The sequence below is a fragment of the Corythoichthys intestinalis genome, chromosome 1 (genome assembly GCF_030265065.1).
Source record: "Corythoichthys intestinalis isolate RoL2023-P3 chromosome 1, ASM3026506v1, whole genome shotgun sequence".
NCBI lineage: Eukaryota > Metazoa > Chordata > Actinopteri > Syngnathiformes > Syngnathidae > Corythoichthys > Corythoichthys intestinalis.
The window spans coordinates 39,426,559-39,450,523 of NC_080395.1; the positions used below are offsets into that span (position 1 = coordinate 39,426,559).

Consider the following 23,965-nt stretch of genomic DNA (forward strand, 5'->3'; position numbering starts at 1 on the left):
GATATATACATTCTGTCAAATAAATTGTTGGAATGGAAAGATAAGACACAAGATGGATATATACATTCAACATACGGTACATAAGGACTGTAGTGGGCATTTCACTCTGTCATTTAAATCTGTCTATGCTGTCCTCACTCCGAAGCGTCTACTTTTTCCAAAGCTAGACAGCTAGTGAACGACGCCTTAATAATCAGACTAGGGCTGTCCCAAACGACTAATTTTCTCCCGATTAGTCAGCCGACTATTTTGACGATTAGTCGACTAATCTAATAATTAAAAAAAAAAATTTGTTTTTGTTTACTAATTTAGCAATGAAATTTTTGTTGACGCTTATCAATTCACAAAAAACATATTGGAACACTTAAATTATTTATTAAAGTACAAATAAACACATAAATAATAATAAATCACAAATAAACAATTAGTTCAAATGCTGATAGAATTTACTAGTGTAGCATCCCTGATTGAAAAGGTGGTCTCTTAAACTGATGGTTTACAACTTTTATTCCATCCTTGATGTAATCACACTGTAAGAGCTATGGTGCACACAAATAAAACAACACAATTAGAAATTAACAAAAACTTTTCACCTTTTTCCTTTTAAACCTTATTTATATATCAGTGAATTGCCTTTACCTTAATTTATTACCTTATCATTGACAATCTCTCCCTTGAGTGCAATCACTGTATATATTGTATATATTTATGACCTTTTAACCTTATATAATTTTCTATACCATAAAATAAACCATAACATGAAATAAACCTTTCAGTTAGCATTAAGGACAATACTAATAGCACTATGGGCCCATTGTCAATGAAACGTTATTATTCAGTAAGGCGACAGCACCCTCTGGTGTACAAAAAAAAGAAAAAGAAAAAGAAAAAAATTACAAACGGTGACGGCGCTTGAGGTGTTTATTCACGGCTGACGTGCAGCCAAGCTTGGCATTTAACAGACAGGACAGAAGAGTGTACCCTCCGTTGTTTCTTTGAAATAAGTCAATGTTTTGGACACTCTGGTGCGCTTTTTTTGGGTTTGTGCCGCTTTCCCCGCTTGCATACAGAGCATCCGACATTCTGAACTTTCCACGCATGTATTTTTTTTTAACCCTACATTAACCGTCGACGGGATGTTGTGCTCGTCGACGGATTTACGTCATCGTTGACGTCGACTATGTCGACTAGTCGGGACAGCTCTAAATCAGACTTCTTCCTTTTTCATCTGATTTATTAATAAAATGGCCTCAAACCATTGTCCTCTTTAGACCGTCTTAACCAAAAAAAAGTACACAAGCATTGCATTAGCAACAACGTTAGCTTAGCACGCTATACAGGTTAACTAAACATAAACAAAAAGCGTCTCATACAAAAAATATAACATTTCGCTTACTAACATAATATGTACATTCTTTACAACAACCATACTTACGGACAAATCTTGTCCAAGGATCATATAAGCACAACAGAGACGTCGTGCAGCCATATTGAACTGGCAAGAAATCAATAAACCATGTCGCAAAACGACCACAAGAGTTCGCTGTTAGACAGCGCAAAAAGCCTTGCTGTAAAACTTTCCAAAAGGCAGAATACTGTCTGAGCGGGACATGTGCGTTAATTGCGTCAAATATTTTAACGTGATTAATTTAAAAAATTAATTACCGCGCGTTAACGCGTTAATTTTGACAGCCCTAATATATATATATATATATATATATATATATATATATATATATATATATATATATATGTATATATGCAGTCATCTGAAAAAAATAGGACGCCTCATTAAATATTCAGTTCTTTATTAGGAATTTTCACATATCAATGTCTGATCTTGTTTTCCTGTTTTCTTTATCACTGGAAAAGAAAGTGATTTATTTGTATGTAAACAACAAAAAATAACATTGTTTTCTCATTAAACCAAATATATCCATTAAAAAGGCATATTCTAACTGAGGAAAAAGTTAGGACACCCAACCACCTAATAGCTAGTGTTACCTTTAATGAGACGCTTTTTATAGCCGTCTACCAGTTTTTGACATTGGTCTGAAGAAATTCTCCAACACAGAATACTTTCAGCTGTGAGATTTGTTTGAGGGGGTTTCTTGCATGTACAGCCCGTTTCAAGTCACCCCACAGCATCTCAGTGGGATTAAGACCTGCGCTTTGACTCGGCCATTCCAGGACTCTCTTCCTTTTCAGCCAGTCCTTTGTTGATTTATTGGTATGTTTTTGGTCATTGTTATGTTGCAGGGTCCAGTTTTGCTTCAGTCTTAATTTTTTTACAGATGATCTCACATGTTCTCAAGCACCCTCTGATATACGATAGATTTCATGGTGGATTCTATGGTGGTGAGCAGGTCAGGTCCTGCTGCAGCAAAGCATCCCCAAACCATGACACGCCCTATGCTTTTCTATGCTTCACAGTTGGTATGAGGTTCATTTCTTAGAATGCAGTATTGGGTTTACGTCAAACATGTCTTCTGTTCTGGTTTCCAAATAATTCAATTTTAGATTCATCTGTCCAAAGAACATTATTCCAGAAGTCCTGGTCTTTGCTACATTCACTCTGGCAAACTTCAGTCTGGCCTTCAAGTTCTTCTTGGAGAGAAAACGTTTCCTCCTTGCACACCTCCAATGAAGGTTAAACTTGTATTTTATTTATAGTAATTGAAACCTTAAACCATGCCATTTAGGAAAGAATGATGGAATTTTATTTATTATTTATATGAAATTATTTAAATTGTGTCTTCCTGTACGAATGCCTTCTTAAAATCTGCTGTTAAGATTCCACATTGATTCCTCATCTGAGTTGGGATACTGTGAAATTCATCCTGAATTCACCGTTACTAAAATGGCACATTGTTTACTTGCTCAAGGCAGTGCTGCCACTTGCTCACGTCTACGTGTACGCACAAATTCACGCTTTTTCCAACAGTGGTCAACAGCAGATTTCAAAAATGCGTTCATGCAGGAGGACGCCATTTAAAGGACATCATTTTAAAATGAAAATTCCATAATGGTTTCTTAAGTGGCATGTTTTTAAGTTTCAATTACTATGAATAGAGTATTTTCCCATCACTCTTGGTATTATTGAAAAAGTTTGTTTTTGGGGTCATACTGTACTTACTGTATGTAATAATTTCTGGTATAATTTAAACCTGGTATCCACATATGCTTTTTGTGGCCTAGATGACCCAAAATGTGATGTATGACGTGGTGATGTATGTGGACGCCATGTCTTTATGAGATTTTAATTACCATCAATTGTCAATTGCCCTATGAAGGGTTAACTTATCAGAATCTTTGCACAACATTCTATATTGGTAGATCCAAATTTATGCATAAGGAACCAAACTCAGTGATTGGTTTTTAAATATATGAATAAACATTTTTCCTGCTTGCCTCACTGTAATAGCCAAAAAGCTGTTATTACAAACTTTATTTTGAATAATTGCATCTTTTTATTATCATTATTATTGTCTTAACTATTGTTGCTGTTATCTCGAGAATATCATTGGTTCTGATTTTTTAAATTTTGTTTTCCGTTTATTATTTTTTTCTTATGTCCGAATAAAGCATTCATTCATTCATTCATTTTTTTCTTCAGTTTTGATCATTCTATTTAATTTGCCCTTTTATCCTCTCGAACATCCTTTCAAATGTTCAAGTGTCTTGAATGACTGTACACATTGTATTTAAATAAAGTTGTTACTAAAAATAATGTGTTGTGAATGGGCCTGAGTTTCTGCGTACGATCACAATTTGCGAAAGTTGTGAGTGTTCTTGTTTTGTGTTCAACTTTTCGTCCCATTTAATCAATGGTTTTCCTTTCCTTTTAGAAGCAGAGTATCCCAAGCTTGCTCTCTTACATTTTGACCCGCAACACAAACAAAAACAATGCTTGAGTGAAACTTGGGAAAAATTCCAAAGTTAGGGCAACCTTAATTAAATGAATATGTGGAATTCCAATAAACAATTATGGCTCATTAGTATAGTACATATAGCCTGTACACCTGTATGCACTCTTGGTACCCGCTCACCATTTTATACAGTGATTTCATAGAATTATTTTATCTTCTTAAACATTTAGTTCCTGCAGTTATAATCAATGCATGTTGAAATATCTTAATACTTTTATGGATTTTAATAGTGCAAGTTGGGGCCCTGTAGGTTTGGGGGTCACTCTGTGACGTTGTGACACATTGGTATGTATCTTTTTTTTTTTTTTTTTTTTTTTTTTTTTTTATAAACGAGATTTATTGAGCTCCAGATGTTTCCAGTTATGAAGATGTGCGGCAGAGATTTAGGAGGGTGAGACCTGCACCCTGTCAGAGCGTCAGTGGGGTGCTGTTTTACTACCTATCACTCCCCAAACACCTCTATCATAGGTGGCCTCTTAACCTGATAGTGCACACACAAACACACTGGAGAATGATCTAGATCAGCATTTATACAAAAAAAAAAACATCATACAAAATGGAATGTCTATAAAACTAAGCATATACATCACATATGTACAATGTTATTAGGTGTGCATTGTGTGTATTTACATTCTCTGAAGCAACACATTTCCTAAAATCCAGTTTACACGATCCAGTACATTTTGTATGAGAAAACCAAACAGTGCAAGTGTGCTGTGATATCGAAAATAAAGCATCAACTACTTCCTTGTACAGTCTTTTTTTTTTTTAAGTTTTGGGCTCAGTTATAAGTTAGTAATAACCTTTCAGTGGAAATGACCCAATAAGTGTTCTGGCTGTGGTGCATCTTGTGGACCATGCGAATGCCACGTGGTTGATGTGGGCTGGCACCAGCTGTGACCTCCACTTATACTCATTTGGCAAGGCACCACAACCTCTGACCTGGCACTCTCACTCTAGCTCTCTTTCTACTGGCTGGCACGCTGCATCTCCACCGTCCTGGCTCAGATGGCAGACTGCAGCTTGGTCAGGTTCCTCTGGTGCATGCTGTGGTGGCGCACCAGCTCGTCGGAGCGGGCAAACTTCTTCTGGCAGTTGGACCAGCGACACATGAATGGCTTCTCGCCTGAATAAGAAACAGAAAAAGGCACATTAAATGAAAGAGCGCGTTCAAATATTCAGCGCATTGATCAATCAATCAACCATCTCCGGACTTGTGAGTCCAGTCAGGAGAGGAATGCAGCAGAAGAAGATAAAAAGGTATACGCACTTGTTTTACCTGTATGAGTCCGAGTGTGAGTCTTAAGGTGGTCTGACCGTGAAAACTTTCGCTGGCATGTCTCGCACTCAAAGGGCTTCACTCCTACAACAAAAAAACATGGTTTTAAACTACTGTATTAGGTTGTATAGGATTTTATCTGATGAATCAATGTGACGTCACATTCAGAAATGAAAAATATTCATCAGTTTGTATAATTAGATTATTTTCTGACAAATTACTTGTATTTCACATATACTATACACAAGTTAAATACAAAATAACAATTATGGGACACATTAAGATGCTAAAAAAAAAAAGTACAGTTGCAATGTATACCACTGGCCATTCTCCCATTGTTCATAATATGGTACTTGGATATCGACTTATATCCATATTTATGGTCTGTTATTTTTTCTTAACATTTGTTATATTTTGTCAAGCTGGTCTAAAATACAACTGAATTGATTATGTACTAGTATATTATTTTACTTTGATTCAACATAAGTTATTAAAAAAAAAAAATTTAAAAAAAGGAACGCTTGGGTGAAAAAAATTGTTTTTTTGTGTGTTTTAGTTATACTTGTGATTTATGTCAATGTACATTATCTTTAAACAGATAATTTAATGAGTGTGATACATTAAATTTATTATTATTAATATTATATCACAGTTGGTAGTGAAGTTTGGAAATGATGAACTACACTTTCATCTGTTGTAATTAATGAGTCAAAACAACATAAAGAAGAAAATGCCTTTCTTTGCCCGGTTTTGAGAACAAAAAGATTTAAGAACAGACAAATGTTCCAATAATACCCCAGACCTTTATGCTTCATTGAAAACATTTAAAATATTAAAAAAAAAAATATATATATATAGACTTGGTTTAAATCGTAGTAATCGAAACGAAAAGAAACATGTCCAATACTAATTGTTGATGGCTCAAGGACTAGGGAGTATTATATTTATCGTAATTAATGTCTGGCGTTCCACTTCATGTTAATATGTTCCACTGCATGTTATATGACTATGTAGTGTACAACATACTACAACTAGTACCTGTGTGTCTGCGTTGGTGTCTCTTCAGCTGGTCGGAGCGAGAAAATCTGCGGCCGCACTCTGTGACATCACACTGGTACGGCTTTTCTCCTACAACATAAAACACTTCACTGATATATGATTTTCTCTAACCTGCACTGCAGCCCATTGTGTGCGTGCCCATTTGAAATATTTTTTTTTTTTTTTTTTTGTCTTGGTTTAGCCTGGCATTTGAATAAGAGTGTGAAAACCTTTTTTTTTTTATATCAACTGTACCTTCTAAATATTTATTTTTTTCACGAATCAAATGTGGCTCTTTAGCACATAAGTTTGCACACCACTAAGCAGAATGAGTTCTAATATCATTCCCTTACATCTATTTCCATCCAATTACACTGCTATACAATACATACAGTATTGGCATAAACATACCCGTGTGTTTTCGTCCGTGCATCTGCAGATGTGAAAGCTTGAAGTACTTCTTGCTGCAGCCAGGATGTGCGCACACAAAAGGACGTTTCTCACCGGGCTCGGATGACTTTACTGGAGGAGCAAGGCTGGGAACCCGTCTTACATCCTTTCGGATGTAGAAAACCACATAGTTTAATGAATTGCTGTTTTTAACTATTTGTGAAAGTTTATGCATTTGCTTGAATTACCTGAAGCCCTCTGAAGACGCCATGTGTGTGGATGTGGTACTGGGCGCTCACCAGCATAGGTGGGGGCGGTGCTATCGGTTCACTGTCGTAGCTGGTTGTGTGGCTGCTACAAAACAAATTGCAAACATATATTTATTCAAGAAAAAGAAATATATATATATACACTGTATACACGTATATATACGTTTGGTCCCCTTTTGGGAGAGTCAATATAAAATGAGTGTTATTGTCTCTGAAAAGTTTGTACAAAGTCTTTCTGTTGGAAGTTATGAGATTATGCAGGCGTACCAAAACATCCCACTTTAACATGCTGACCAATATTTGACCTATAAATAAATCCTTGAAGAAGTGTGTATCGTTCTTTACTCTGTACAAGCCTGCAGAGTGAAATATTCAAACAATATGCTTATATCCGCTTTCTGATTTCCCTCTGGAGTCTGCAAGCAGCCATATGGCTGGCTTCCTCTCCTTTTTACTCTCATTAAGATTTTGAAGAAGCAACCAGTTTTTTACCTTTTCATCGAAGATGCAAGTGTGTTCATCTGGTTCCACGTGACACATTCCAGCTGAGATGCCATTTGGTACAGGTTGTCACTGAAGACAAGCAACACAGCAGTGGTTAATCACTTGAATTGTGAGATTAAAACTTGGATTAAACTCATAATTCAAGCAAAATGCATTTTTATTTTCAACTATTCCCACTAATATTTGCATCAGTGGACAATTTAGAGTGTTCAGTAATCCTAACATAAATGTTTTCATAATTTGGGAAGCTAGTTAAAACCACACAAGTAGAAGACATCAAAAACGCGGAGCCCAAACTCAGAATATGCAAGCCACTATGTATATAGTGCTGGGTAAAATGTGCCTCTAAAGTAAGAAGGTGCCGGTATGGGATTCTGACAGTATGAGAACCTTAAGCAAAAATATCACGGTTTCACGGTATAACGGTATCGCAATTAGAGCTCTAAAATGTGTTACAGATATCTGGGTAAAAAAATTTTTTAAAAATCTTTTGAAACAGGATTTTTATTTTTCAAAACATATTGGCAAATTGAAACACATATAGTATTAAGTTAAAATAAATCTAAAAAATAATAATAATAACTGAAATATTCTAAATACAATTAAAATAAAAGCAGTTCTTTAAGTGAGCCTAAACCCACAGCCACAGCTCAACATTTTTACCGTCAGAACAAAAATAAATGTTTTCCATTAAAAGCATGTGTGTATGACTCGTATCATGTTTACATTATACACACACTCTCTTTCTCAAAACAGACAGTTGTCAGAGAGAAAAAAAACACATGTTTTACCACTGTTAGACACACTAAACACGCTGGAGTTAACGCTAGTAGCTGGAGGGAAACTTTCATGACAAGTGTTTACTAACCTTTAATTGTCGATAAATGCAAAATCATATTGGGGGTAAAAATAGTCAATACCATAGAGACGGTATGACGGAAAATTTTTGCGGGTTTGAAACCGTGACGTTTTCATACCACGGTATACCTTGAAACCGGTAATCGGCACATGTACTGTATACTCTAAAGGGAGCACTTTTTAAAATAACTTCAAAACACAAAAAACATACAACAAAGAGAATTCCATGTGTGTATTTTAAATCAGTGGTCGCCAACCACCGGGGTCTGTGTTGCATTTGCTACCTGGCCACGGAGAAATGAATAATTTATTAACGACTGCAATCTGGTCAGTGGCTCCTGATACATCAATATCCCTTTCTACTCTATAGACTAATCCGAGTAAAGATTTGTATAGGTCACCAACTAGTGAGTGGCCACAATTACTAGGGTGTTTGCACACTTATAGCAGCCCAGTGCCAGTCAATGTAAACAATAACTTTAGCTGCTGTTGACTGTGTGCTGCGGGCGGCGACGTCTTTGGACAGCTTTTTTACAGGGAAAAAGCCACCTGCTGAGCCAGAAGAGGAACCTACAACCAAGTCCATTTTGCATAATATGTGGCTAAAAACTAGCAAACAAGGCAACAAAAGCGAATGCCATGAGAGCATCATACTTCATGGCGAACTGTATTGTTAAAGCTGAGAAACCTTTCACGATTGGTGAGGAACTCATTATGCTTGCGACCATGGATATTTGCAAGTTTTAGGAGAGGCTGCTGTTAAAACAAAAAGGTTGATTCAGTGTATGGTGAGTGACATTTTCCCTGTACTTAATATTCGTTTTTAACCTCGACGTGGTATTTTATATTTATTGCCATTTTCTGCCACACATTGAGGGTCCGTGAAAACAGGCCCACATTACACCGGTTCGTGGTGCAAAAAAGGTCAGGGACCACTGTTTTAAATGATGACGTTTTTTTTTTTTTTTTTAAGTGTTTGTTTTAAAGAAGAAAAAAAAACATTGGTAGATTTTCCCTGGAGGCTGGAACAGACTAATGACACTTCCATTGATTTTAATGGGATAAGAGGGCTCAATGAGTATTTTTTTCTTTTTTTTTTTTTTTTCTTTACAAATTAAACGCACAGCTAAATATTTTTTTAATACTATAAACGAGCTGACTGTAAAACTTAATTGCCCTTCTGAGACTAATAAAGTATTCTGTATCTGAAGCACAAGACCTCAGGTCATGGCGCATTATGCGTTTTCTTTGGCACACAGTAGACACCCTGAACAAAACCGTCCAAAACGTGGGATGCCATCGTGCAACATATCTTGCCATTGCTCAATTTAGCAAATATCATGTCAATGCAAGACATTTTTCCCCTTGACTCATTTTACAAGTTAAGAGGAGAATATGAGCGAATAATATAAAATTAAATTAAAATTTTCAGCACAAGTTTCACTTGCCTTCAAAGTCCAGGCAGAGTGTCACTTTACCAGCAACAGTAAGTAAATAATTATCTGTTTGAAAAATCACTGTTATTGGACAGTGATGATAAGTGTGTTTCATCTTTTTTTTTTTTTTTTTTTAATAAATTGGGGGGTAGCCCTTAAATAGGAGCATGTTGGCAATATTTATGATACTGAGGGTTCTTCATGTCCCTCCTCTCCCTTTGTGAAGATAATGAAGGGGGGATTCCAAATGGTTTGCTTATTAACACATCCTGTCCGCCCACCGCGCTCCTCATTAAAAAACATGGGATTCGAGCCATTCTTTACCTTGGCATATCAAACTAGTACACACACGCACACTTGGAGATGAGATTGTGTTTGTCTGCAGGGGAGCGGGGGTGCGACTCGGTGCCTTGTACGCTACGAACCACCGCATGACATCACTCTGTCCTCGGTATCATTAAAGGCGGTAACGCGCCTAGAGGGGGAGAATTCTGGCTTTCATTCCTTGAGAAGTCCTTGAGGGAAGTAGAATAATCAGCCTGAACTGTGGTCAGCTGTGGAAAGGCTCATTGCCATCTGACATACATATACACACTAAGTGTGTGTGCGCGTGCACACATGTGCATGGTTGCTTGACTTTTTCCAGCTCAAGCCATAAGCTGTAACAAAAAACAGCAAACTCTCTCGTCTCCTCTTATCATCTGCTTTTCCAGTATTTGGGTTGCACATGCTCCTCAGTTTTTTCCTCAAAACATCCAAGAGTCGGCATTTAAAGAATTCCAACCCAATTCACCCTAAGAAATGTTTTCCATCAAGATGAAAACAAGTTGGGAACAAAATCTTGTATTTATAAAGCACATTCTTCCCCTTAACTTACATCCCACCCCATCAATATCACTATGGCTTTACAACTAACATTTTCACACAGTGCTATATTATGCATTAACAGTAGATCATTGAGTTTTGGTCATAGGGAGTCGTCAGATCTTGACTGACAATCACAGAGGGTTTCCTAAATCTATTTTGTGTATCACTTGGAAGGTTTTGAGGGATGGAATTCAAGGAGGAAAACAAATTACCTGTTGTAGTTTCTTAACAGTAGTGCTTGGTTGCTTGGGCAAGATTCTGCAGGATTATGGCACCCAAACACGGGAGGGTTAGGAGGAGGAGGAGGAGGATATTGCTGCTCAACTGCAAAAAACCAAAACAATTATGCTCATGTATGATAGAATAGTGCAGGATTAACTGTTATCCTAAATTGTTTCATAGTCCAAATTACTATATAAAAATCACTCCTCTGCTTGATCACTCAGTGATCAGTCGTGTCATATTTAATCGACTGTATGCATATGCAAATTTAAACTGACTAGTTTGGTAACGTTTGACCAGTCATTCAACAATAATTCCATCGTTGATGGTTTTCAAGCGGTTTATTACACTCCAAGTGAGGTAAATTGTGAAACTAAACACAAATTACGCAAGTCAACCAGGGTTGTTTTCGTCAACAAAGTCTATAACGAAAATATAATATTAAAAACGTGTTTTGAGAGACTAATGCCAGTCTTCGTCTAAAGAGACGAGAACGAGGCAAAAATGCGCAATAGTTTCCATCAAATGTTCACAATGTGTGACTTATATGTGTAGTTAGTCACTCATGTGACATGCTAAGGCTAATGCTAACGACGAGCGTCCTCTTAAATCCTCTGACTTTTTTTTTTTTTTTTTTTACATTGAGCCTTGAGATTGCCCATGCTTCCTCACAATTTCGCTTCTCAAGTCCTCAGACAGTTCTTTGGTCTTCTTTCTTTTCTCCATGCTCAATGTGGTACACACAAGGACAGAGGTTGAGTCAACTTTTAATCCATTTTAACTCGCTGCAACTGATTTAGTTATTGCCACCACCTGTTATGTGCCACAGATTAAGTAACAGGTGCTGTTAATTACAAAAATTAGAGAAGCATCACATGATTTTTCAAAGGGTGCCAATACTTTTGTCAGGTCCATTTTTGGAGTTTTGTGTAAAATGATAATGATTTTTTTTCTCCATTCACTTTTGTGTTTTTTCATTGCAAGAAAAATAAATGATATTACTAACAAAGCATGTGTAACTGCAATCACTTTCTGGGAGAAATTGAGCATTATCTGAGAGAATTGCAGGGGTGCCAATACTTTTGGCCAGAACTGTATATGATAGAATAGCGCAGGATTGACTACTATCCATAATTTTTCATAGTCCAAATTATATACTGTAACTAATTACAGTCATACTATACTAAGTAACACTTGAATATACATTTCACGAAAATATGTAAACTTTTATTTGATTAATCGAAAATAGTGCTTTTAACACTTTTCAAATTCAGTCCTCAAAAAATATTTTTGGAGTGTCGGTGAGTATAGATTGTACATTAAAATCACTATATTACAAAAGAAGTGAGCTGACATATGAGTTAAGCAAAATACAAGGAGTCGATTAGCCAAACATTTGCTAGGAATTTGCAAGCAAAAAGTTGAGAGCTCAGGTCCCAAAGAGCAACAGTTAGACATATAGTGGACAAAAGTCACAAGCAATAATTAAATAAATGAAACAGATAAATAAATATTAGCAGAGCCAATAAAGTACTAAAAAAATAGTATTGTGTGGTAGAATCACAAAAAGTGGATATTTAAACACCAATAGTAACGCAACACTTTTGGTGGAAAATATTACTACTTTCACTCAAATTTGTTTGGGCCTCTGCAAAAAAACTGAAATTACTGCAGTTTACTGAGCTTAACTGTTAATATTTTGATATATATGTATATCCGTATGTTTGTGTTCTTTTTTTACAGTTTACGGTTAAACTGCACACAGGCATGCATGTCAGAAGGAGCCGTACAGTCAAAATGAATCATGATACACAAACTTCTACTTTTTTCCCCCCCATTCTATCTAAATATGTTACTCTACTATATAGAGTGTTGTTTTCTCAATTGAAAACATTGCAAACATTTTTTGGGGGTTGAAGATTGACAACAATTTTATTCATTTGAAAAGAAAAAGATTGAGATACGAGTGATCTAAATTATGAGAATTGTCACAGAATTACAGTGAATTTGTATCATAAGGAATCACTGAATTATTATCAATTGATAAATTGGTATTAATATAATATTGTCATTAACAAAAACGTATAGTTCCCTTCCAAATAATGAACTGTTAGTAAAACCTAGCATTTTTCTGCCTGCTTTTCTATTAAGGTCCCTTAAATAAAAACCGGCCTTACTGTTTTAGAATGAAATTCTAAGAGTATTACATAAAAGTAAAAGTACGCATCCCATGGTGCATATACTGACATCACATATCCGATGCTGTATCACTGTATGAATTCTCTCAGTTCTGTGTGAAAGGCAAGGCAGTTTAAATGCTTTGGCTATTTTATGGGATCTTGATGTGAAAAAACTTTGGCTTACGACTGATTTAGAGACACAGAGAGCGATAGAGACAGGAAAAACACAAGACAGACTGATGGGCTATGTCTATGACCTCGCTGTGAACGCATTCGTGTTCCAGTAACTAAATGAATTTGGCGTCAATGTTCCAGGAAGTAGATTGTTACCAATGTTGTTTGGTGGCGACAGTGTGTCCTCGTGCTTGAAGGATAGGCTGGAGAGCTGAGGGGTGTGGTGAGATGGCGTGTGAGCGTAACTGGGGTTCCCATCTAAGCCCATCGTGCCATAACCTAAAGAAAAAAAAGAGACATTTTAAAAGCCTTTTTTTTTTTTTTTTAAATGTTGTTCTCTTTACTCCCCCAATTTTCATCCCTCCTCTCAAAGTGGGCCTCGTAGTATTCAATTAGATATATTTCAAGAAATCAAGGTTAAAGAAATAAATTGTATGGCTGCCACTTGATTGAAGTTATTAAAATGTGAATGTACTGTAGTTCTCCACGACGATGCAAGTTCAAGCAGAAGTGAAGTATTTTAAAAAGTCATTCCCCATAGGGCCGTTGAGAGGTTTCTTCAGAAAAAAAATGACTCACAATTTCTTACTTAAATCCCAGCAGCTTGTAGAGCAGTTTATCACTTCATCAAAAAGTACTTTACTAGCAAGCGAACAAGAGTGTGTGCACCGTGTCTGTGGAAGTCACATCAGCGCACACGTCCGCAGTTCAACCTCTGACCTCCAAGTAACGAGCCCCAGCAGACTTGACGGAGCTTTGTTTGCAAGAAAGAGATTCATATTTATGTTGTCTCAAATTCAGATTACAAATCCAGATTTCAGAACCCAAATTTATAATATACACTGTATGTATATATATCATATAACATTCAGAAATACAGTCTTACAATGCTACTCAGAATTAATATAAATTTGAGGTTTATCAAATTCATTTGACATACTTTCCCCAAAATAATATTTCATATAAACATAATATTGTAAAGGATTGATGAAGTAGAATTTCATTTTCTTTCTGATATAGTTTTATATAGTTGCTTTTTCATTATTATATGAAAATTCTTTAATTGGTTTATTGATCAACTGTGTTTGACATCAATCTGGTTTGTTGTCATATGAAGGGCAACCTTTTGAAATATAGGTGGAATTTAAGAACAAAACCATTACAATGCATTTAGTGGATTGTAGTTACGAAATTACAATTAAGGTATTAGATTTGCTTATAAAAGTGATAAATGAGATTAATAACAACTAAAAACTCATTAACATGTAAGAGACAATATTAGGTACATTTGGAATATCTATCAACGATACAAGAACTATTTCACAAAATATTATTTCCTTTAGATTATATATTATAAATTCAGTATGTGGCTGCAGTGGACAATAACAGTTTTTATCTAAAGGTTATCAAATCAAAAGCATACATTACAAGACATTTGGAGTTGTGTAGATGTAAAGGTGTGCATTCCCACTGTACACCTGTGAAAAATACAACCATACATTATAGTATGTTAAAACTAATGAAATATATAATACTCAGATAATAGTCAAAAATTTAAATTAGATCAGGATTTCTCAAACTTCAATTTTTTTGGTTTGTCAATTTTCATAAGCTATGCTTTCGTGAATTTGAATTTTGATGTCAAACTGAAAATGTTTGGGAAAACATTTTAAAATTGCCTATTTCTCGGTGCAGCTGGATTATGCTGGTTGTCTGTCTGTCAGAGTGCTTCCAGAAAGTGTCAAGTTGGTTGCTGACACAGGGCATGTTGTCCCAGTGGAGCACATAACATCCTGCCTAGTCACAACACCGCTGACAAACCCAACAAACATTCAGTAGAGGACATCACATTTCCGAGAAGATGCTCATCCCTTAAATTGTTGCCATTTGCAATATGTTGGGATGACAATATTTACCTTGGTTCCTGGGTGCAGGAGGACTGTCCATACAGCTGGGGAGGTAGGTTCCACTGGGAAAAACTCTGGGCTGGCCCGCTGCCGGCTCACCGAAAGCCCCGACCCGGCAAGGGCCCGAGCCTGTGAACTGACCCGAGAAGTGCAACGTGAAGGCCCCGAGTCCACAGTGGGGATCCTCCATTGGGTCAGCTGTCCCCCAGTTGGGCTCCTGCTTGATGAGGGAGTGGTGGGAGGGCAGGGAGTTGTAGGGAGAGCCGGGATGGAGATCCAACAGTGGCGGCCATTGTCCGCAGCCCCCTCCTGCCCCACCTAGGGAGGACACCTGGGGACTTGGAGACAGGAGACTCAGATCTCGGACGTCTGAGCCCATCGACATGGCGCCGTACGGTTCGGTCAGCATTGGCTCTGAGAGTTAAAAGTCCAGAAAGCAGGATGGAAATCCAGTGGTGGAGATGACAAATTCAAACTCTTAAACCAGAAGAAGTCACTTCTCACAAACTACCAAGCCATCATTCGCGCATGAGGTCAGGAAACATTAAGAAGAATGTGATGATGACAAAAATGGAGGTGTGCCTGCCTCCCTCTGAATGTGCAGTGAGTAGGAGTGTGTGCAAGGGTATCACAGCCTCGTTCTTGTGCCTCTACAACGTCTGGCTTGCCTTTAGCCCCCCGAAGACTCAAATACTGGCGATAGTCACAGGCCAGGGGGCGGAGCAAGCAAGATTTTCGCCTTGTCCTGACCCTCGCTGACTTCTCAACAGGCTCTGACTAACCACAGACTTGTATTAGTTTGGCCAAGTTCAAGAGTGGTTCAGTTTGTGTTAATGAAGAAATAAGAGCGTTCGTAAAAGAAGATATTTTAAACAGCCCTAAATTGAAAATAAAGAACAATACTCTTAATTTGAACATATTACGTTATAGTTTGATGATTCATAAATTTGAAACTTGTTCCTCATCAAGTTTGTCATTTTTGGGGCAGATCAAGACCGTTCAATTAAGAGATCATAAATTAAAAAATAATAATCCTCACAATTAAAATCCTTTCCAACACACCCTGACCTAAAGCCTGTGAGCTTTCTGATTCATCCTTTTAGTATGAAACTCACCACACTTTCATAACAGTTTCATAATAGGATGAAGTAAGAAAATAGGCATCATGTTAATAACAGTAAACCTAACAGTGTTTTTAGAATCTAAACTTTGTGTGCTAGAAATATGATACAGAGTGGAAAAATAATGCATACATGTGTTAACACAAAATCATACAAACTGCATTGCTTTGGAATGTGATCAAAAATGCTTACCCATGAGAAAAATAAATAACATTTTGACCTGCTCTATGAATAAAAAGGAGTTTCCTCAATGTAAAGCTCTCGCAGGAATGCAGCTCCGCTGTCATCACTTTTAACATTAAAATTGCATATGACACAATCTACATATATAAAAACAATATAGAAACAAGTTCAAACATAATTACTCCTACAACAGGCAAGATTATAAATTATTCTACTATTTAGTGTAACAATAATGTATACATACACAGTGGATTTAAAATGTCTAAAAACCAATGTTCAAATGCTAGGATTTTGTGACATAAAAAAATGAGACCAAGATAAATCCGTTCCAAAACTTTTTCGCCATTATTGAATGACCTCTCCAACTCAAGTGAAATAAAGAGTAAATCAGAGATAACAGAGAACATCTTCAACATACACGCCGAAACATGATGGATTTTGTGAAATTCCCCACTTTGGAATCCATTCTTAAAACCCACGAACTCTCGATAACATCAAAAACGGAGTGTGAATTCAAGATAGTGCACAGTGAGAATCTGGCACTTTCCATCATCACCATCTGGAATATTTGTCTTGAATTCCAGTGAGTGTTTGTAACCTCTCTGTAAGTGGTGACTGATTTGATTTGGAGATGTGGGGCGAACAAAGAAAGGAGGGAGATACCAAATGGAAGAAAATGCAATTCTTCAGGGATCAAACTGGTCAACCATAATGCAAATATTACACTGCCATGACATACTGTATAACCATACATTGTGGCTACACATAATTGCAATCAACTTGTTGGTTCAAATTGTGGCAGAACTATGGAGTTTGTGCGCTTTTACACTTATAACAGTTTTCACTCATCTAAAGTTGGAGTATCTTTGGGGATTTTATTTTTAAAATCCATTTACCCAAAGAAACATTTGTGAGGTCAAAAGGATAGATCGTCAGTTGGCTCTGTATTCTAGGACCTTACTTATAGTGCACTGGGAATAGGAAAGGCCTTCCCCAAACTGTTCCCACAAAGTTTAATACGGAATTGTCAAAAATGATTAGACCAGAACTAATTGAATTTGAGATGAGCACTTTTTAAATTTTTTTTATTTTAGAATCTCAATTGGAATTTCAATTTAAATTGTGCTGAAATAGATTTTTGTCAATACACAGTCCAAAAAAGTCTAAAAGATCAATTCATTCATTATTATTCTCTGGTCCTTAGATTTATTAAGAGGTGTGGTTTAATAACTTCATGTCCATAAAGTATATAAAAAGTGAATTTCCACAAATGGTAATCGGGTATTTTATGATTCTCAAGAAGATAAAATCTCAGATTTATTCTGGGAATTAGTACAGACGCTAAATCATATCCCAGAAGAACATCCGCGTCATCAAATGATAGCAACATAGTTCAACATGGAAGCAGAGAAAAATTATTTCTCCCTCAACAATTACGAAAACTTCCGGGGTCCACCCATAATAAACAAACAAGGATTATAAATAATGTTCTATGAGTGCAAAAGGTTGTGGCACAATTGTGGAAATCTGGCTAAAATATTTGCTGTTAAGCCAAGGCAAACGTTGGCTGTACCTTCCCCAGCGGAGTCTTTAGTGAGAATTCATCAGAGGTGACGGGTCAGAGAGGAAACAAGCCCTTCAGTCCACGTGACGGATGGCGGTCCCCAAATATGCCCATTCTTCTTCAGATCACTCTGTGGTTAACTCCGGGTTTAAAACAACATCACAGCGGAGAGGAAGGCAAATGGTCACTACAAGCTGTGACCCTTAACAAGAAACACACAAGAGCCAAACTTTCTCCAGCGCCATGAGGGAATTGGAGAAGGCTTTGTCTCAGCCAAAAAGCCACATGATAAACTATGCAGATATGTGACCTGGCGGGACACGTGAAAAAGACATTACTTTTCTGTATTTGATCACAAATCTTTTTGCACATTTAAAAAGACTGGCTGTTTTCAACAGTTTTTTCTTTTTCTTTTTCAAAGCAAAAACACTTGCGGTTTAACAGGACCGTCACTTTCAAATCACTAGTCATCAGTTTGAAAATAGACATAGCTCTCAGGCAATTCTACAGGTGTTATTTTGGTCTTAAAGATGCAGATAACACTCAACAACAACAGTGTGTTTCACCAGTGACTTTCTAACATTTTGTTTGTGACAAGAGGAGCGATAGCAAGACGTGAATGTGCAGCTCATCGCCATAATTTCCACTTCAAAATACACTGACACTTTACTAGGAACATATGCGCTATCCTTTGAGATTCAATTCAAGTGCTGTAATTTAATTAAATCAATTTTATTTTTACAAAGATACACACAGTACAAAGGCTTGGCTTCGATATTAAAAATGGAACTGAGCATAGTAATGAAAGTTTGTATCTAAATATACCAGATTATAGATATTTCATACGTTACTATTCAATGGTTGTGGTATTAGCACGACCCACCACAGCTGTAGAAATCACAGCCTGTATAAATCGTTTAACAAGGTATTTGATAAAACAACGATCTCAACAAACGGCATTTTGATTGCATATTTATTAGTGTTCGTCTTCTAGTAAAAATGCGACTTACTATTTTGCAGTCATAGGAAGTACCATTATTATTAATGATCTGCTATTATTTTTCAATGCTGAAAATTATTCATTTATTCATCTTCCATTCGGCTTATCCCCACAAAGGTCGTGGGGTGCCAGAACCTATCCCAGCTAACTATTGGCAGAGGCAGGATAGACCCTGAATTGGTTGCCAGCCAATCACACTGCACAGTTCTTCTCAAATTATAGTGGGTTCCATTGACCTCTGCAAAATATTGATTTACTTTGAGTTAACTGTAGTAGTTTATGTCCAGGATGGTATTGCCCCCATTTAAGAAGGGGGGCCAGAGAGTGTGTTCCAAGTTCCAACAACAGATGAATCACACTCCTCAGCCACCCTCAGGGGTTAATTTGTGCCGGAACACGCCGGAACAGGATCGGCCACCTCTTGATTTTGGTGTCCCTGTGTTCCGGGACTTATTTGGGCGGATCCGGTACCTCTCGTGTGTAGAAAATAATAATAATATAAAAACTTTAAAAAAAAAATATATATATATATTGTATTGTATTGTAACGTTGACAAAGAGTCAAACGCTTAGCTACAGCCCCTTTCACTACTCCAAAACACCGGTAAAGTCGCGGGATTAACCAGTGTAGCAGTTGTGTGAGAAAAAAATTTCCCGTGTCGACTGACACGGAGATTACGCGGACATTTCACGGGTTGCGTCCGAGTATCATGTCCGGGACTTACCCGGGAAGCGGTGTGCGTGAAAGCAGGCGTTAAATTCCAGGGTCACAGGACGATGGCTGATAAAGGTAAATATCATAGCGGGCAGATTGTCACTTCCTCCCTCTTCGCTGTAAACCGCAAAGCGGTAAACAAACATCACAATTATAAACATAGCAAGCGGGAAACAGCTAGATTAAACTGAAAACATAACGTAGTTAAAATGTCCAAATATTACATTTGGGTCGAGCCGAGCCGGGGTTCTCACTCGATAACTTTTTAAAATAAATATATATTTATATATTTATACTCAAACGATTCATGGGTGTTAAACTAATAAATACTTGTTATAAGTAAATAATTTGGATAAAAAAGCGAAGGCGCTGTATGGTCATTGCAAACAGTATATGTGCAGACCCAGAGCGTGCAATGCGCCCTTTTTAATCTTCCCCTCTGTGTGTCCACAAAACCGCATCTGTTTATTTATATTTAACATATTTTTCCAGCCTTATTTCATTGTGTAAATGCATTTAAAATGATCATAAAAATATGCAGACTATTGAAACATTGAGAAAACTTGTGATTTTTTTTCTGCCAACTGAGAATTCGTTACCCAAGACAGTCTTTTACGCACAGACATTGTCACAAATGTCGCAAAACCGCAGCTCTTTATATTTAACAAACTTTTCCAGCGTTATTTCATTGTTTAAATGCATTTAGAATGATCATAAAAATATGCAGACTTTTCAAACATTAAAAAAACTTAAGTTTGTTTTTCTACCAACTGAGAATTCGTTACAAAAGACACAGGCATCGTCACAAATGTGATCACACAAAGCGCAACCAGTCTGCTTTCCCAAGCAGCAAGCAGTGGTGTCCAGGTCTGACTGGCGCATCCCATCCTTTTCATCCTCATCCTGAGTCCTCACAAATAAAAGATAAAATTTCGGGGGGGTTGGGGGTTCGGGCTTGAGCCTACAAATAAAATATAAAATTTCGTTGTTTTTTTTCGGGCTGGAGCATACAAATAAAAGATAAAATTTCGGGGGTTTTCGGGTTCGGGCCTGTAAATCAAGTTAATTGACCGAGCTCGGGACGGGCTTTAATGCCCGCGGACCAGCTCGGGTCGGGCTGGATTTTTTTAGGCTCCATTTTACCACATGCCACCACTTACAGTCTTGATGAGTTTAAATTGGCTGGATTTACGACGTTGGGAACGCTCTCTCCGGAACAAAACATGATTTGACCAACGTTGTGACAGCCGATGCCGACCATAAATGATGTATATGTCCGGTTTATAAAATCGCGCCAGCAGCCCTCCCTGCACAGACAGCGCCAGTGGGCAACACGGGACAAGTCTGTGAAAGCCTTCAACCCGCTTCATTCTCGGGACATCTTTTCATGCGTGAAGGCAATGACCGAGCAAATCCCGCGTCACTTTACAGGGGAATTTCCCTGGATATGTGTGTGAAAAGGGCTGTAGTGATACATTTGGTGATGAGCCCCTACTGATGGATTAATCATCTATAGCAGGGGTGGGCAAACCGGTCCTCGAGGGCCGCAGTGGGTCCTGGTCTTTGTTCCAACTGACCCAGCACAGATAGTTTAACCAATGCGGTTTCAGCAGAAATGAGAAGCACCTGACTGCAATCGACTGATTGCACTTGTAAAACAGCAGATTGGTGAAAAGGTGTCCTCTTAATGGGTTGCAACAAAAACCCGCACCCACTGCGGCCCTTTGTGGAATTAATTGCCCACCCCTGATCTATAGCCATGTTATATCGCTGTTTACTGTAAGTCCCACCTGTGTTTATATTTGCAATTTTCCGTGCTGTGCAGAGTATATCCTAAATAATTGTAAATTGTTGTGATAACATTTATACCATGGATATTATCTGAAATTGAGGCCTGTAGGTCCCACAGCATGGCAAGTGGGCATTTGCGTGTTGTTTCACCACAATTTTTTGTGTATATTCCGGGACCTGTACCCCTCTCGTCATCCCTGCGCTGTCATATGTACTTTGCGTTCCGGCACCATATGATTTACAAAGCACTGGCCACCCTAGTAGTATATTCAGCGGCACTGGAAAGGAGGGTCTGTTAGGAAGTTGAACCTTGGTTTCAGGACTCTTGGTCATTTGTCCTGGTTACTATCATGATGTGGTTCTCATGCTGGCTGTGGAACAGTGGACCAGTTTACACCCTAAGCAAAGTACTTGCGGGAGCATGGGAGTGCGCCAGTCTTCAGGTGTTTCATGGCTTAAGGATACTTTTACATTAGACCAAGAGGACCAGGTTCCATTTGGAGAGTTACCTCACAACAACACTTGCAAATGACTTGTTGTAAAGGTATTCACGCTGCGCCAACCGAACTTCCCAAGTACAATGACATGGATGAAAGGTGCAATCATTGATTGGACACATTTAGAAGAGGAAATACCTCCCTCTTAGGGGGAGAGGGAGCGTGGAACGTTACAGAAGCTGCATGTAATGTAGCATAAGTGCATCTTGGTCCACTTCGCATTCACAAGTGAAGCAGGGTGCACTTAAAGCGGACCGAAACCCATGATTTTTGAGTGGACCAGAGTTCGTTTGTTTGGTCCGAACTAGAGTTCGAACGCGTGTTCACATTTAGAAAACGAAGCGAACTATCTGAGAAAAAGAACTGGTTAGTCTAAAACGGACCAAACAGTGCTAGTGTGAAAGCGCCCTAAGAGAAGGTATTTGACTCAGGAACTTCTGTTGGGGGTGCGCTGGGAGTATGGCGTACTGGACCACCTTAAATGGGCAGTTTGGTCACTGTCCAACCGGTGTCAGAGTTTGGTTCGCATTGCTGGCAGTAAGTCGGATTTGTTTACAGTGAGGGTAGGACTCCATTAGTGCTATCCTTTAATTCTAATTCTGGTAATAACTTTTATGGACAGAATATCTAGGCACGGCTGAAGTGTTAAAGGCAGTGTTGTTAATCTTACTTTAAAAAAGTAATTAATTATAGTTAAAAATTACTTCTCCCAAAGAGTGAGTGAGTTAGTAACTCAATTACCTGTATGTAAGAGTAATTAGTTACTTGGAAAAGTAACTGGCATTACCCTTCATATTTTTTTTTCATTCCAAAAAAAAAAAAAAAAAAAAAAACACTAGCCTTTGCTATGTTTGGAAGTAATTTAATATTGTGAATCAACCCTGAAAGTTGTTAAAATTGCCCCGTTATTGCATTAGTTCCATTCAGTCTACTTTCGACATGTGAAAGTTTTGAAACTGTTTTATCATTTAAAGATAGATTCAAGTCAAGATATTGCAGATTTATGAGTATTTTAGATAGAAAGTTACTTAGGTACGCTAGGAAGGTTCTCTACAACAGAACCTTCCTAAAAAGTCTACTGCTTTAAGATGACGGCTGTTTACTAACGCTGGCAAATCTATAATTTCGAATCTAGGTCTCTATAGATGAGCTAACGCCGCCGTGTCTGTCATTTCGCATCTAGTTCTATATACATGTGATATCTAGCATTGTACCGTAGTATCATGTGGGCATAGGATGTAGGCTATCGGCTACAGTCAGGTATTATTAGAGCCACCTAGCATCACGTTTGCAACGGCGTCACAACTTCCTTCCCTCTTCCCCACTCCTGCTCTGCTCTCTTGTCTCCATGAGTCCGTGTCTCTGACTTTTCTCGCGTCATTCAACCAACGTAGTAATGCGTAGTAACGCATGCCTTTACATCGTCAGTAACGGTAACGGCATTGCCAAGATAAGAAAAATAATTAATTAGATTAGTTACTACTGAAAAAAATAAACGCCTTTTGTAACGCCGTTATACTCTAACGCCGTTATTAACGACACTGGTTGAGGGTGTCCCGTTTGGTGACCTTAGTAGTACATCTCTGCTTTTTGCAGATGATGTGGCTGTGTTGGCTTCATCAAGCCGTGATCTTCAACTCACTTGAGGGGTTCCCAGCAGAGTATGACACTGTTGGGATGAGAACCAACACCTCCAAATCTGAGGCCATGGTCCTCAAAACCAGAACCAAAACAAGAAAAAGGTAGATTGTGCTCTCCAGATCAGGGATGAGGTCCTCCCCAAAGTGGAGGAGTTTAATTATGTTGGGGTCTTGTTTATGAGTAAGGGAAGACTGCAACGAAAGCTGGACAGGCGGATTGGTGTGATGTCTGCTGTGATACAGACTGTGTACCAGTCCATCATGGTAAAAAAGGAGCTGAGCCAAAAGGCAAAGCTCTCTTTTTACTGGTCGATATACGTTCCTACCCTCACCTGTGGTCATGAGCTGTGGGCCGTGACTGTAAGAACGAGATCCCGAATACAAGCAGCCTGGCTGAGCCGT

General features: G+C 37.9%; 1 protein-coding gene across 4 annotated transcripts; it reads right to left on the reverse strand.

Annotated features, from left to right (window-relative positions):
• Nucleotides 1-4,441: 4,441 nt before the first annotated feature.
• On the reverse strand, nt 4,442-22,688 carry wt1b (WT1 transcription factor b). Of its 4 annotated transcripts, none has more exons than XM_057848481.1 (9): nt 15,063-22,688; nt 13,303-13,425; nt 10,783-10,894; nt 7,398-7,478; nt 6,885-6,987; nt 6,658-6,802; nt 6,247-6,336; nt 5,209-5,292; nt 4,442-5,055 (listed from the first exon to the last, which is right to left on the reverse strand). In XM_057848481.1, exons 1-9 carry the CDS (start codon nt 15,460-15,462, stop codon nt 4,934-4,936), a joined length of 1,260 nt encoding a protein of 419 aa, XP_057704464.1. In that variant the 5' UTR covers nt 15,463-22,688; the 3' UTR covers nt 4,442-4,933. The 4 variants fall into 4 exon arrangements, with proteins under 4 accessions (XP_057704464.1, XP_057704444.1, XP_057704455.1 ...); XM_057848461.1 differs by having other exon boundaries at nt 5,200-5,292; nt 15,063-18,832; XM_057848472.1 differs by having other exon boundaries at nt 6,885-6,990; nt 15,063-18,829.
• Between the last annotated feature and the right edge of the window lie 1,277 nt (nt 22,689-23,965).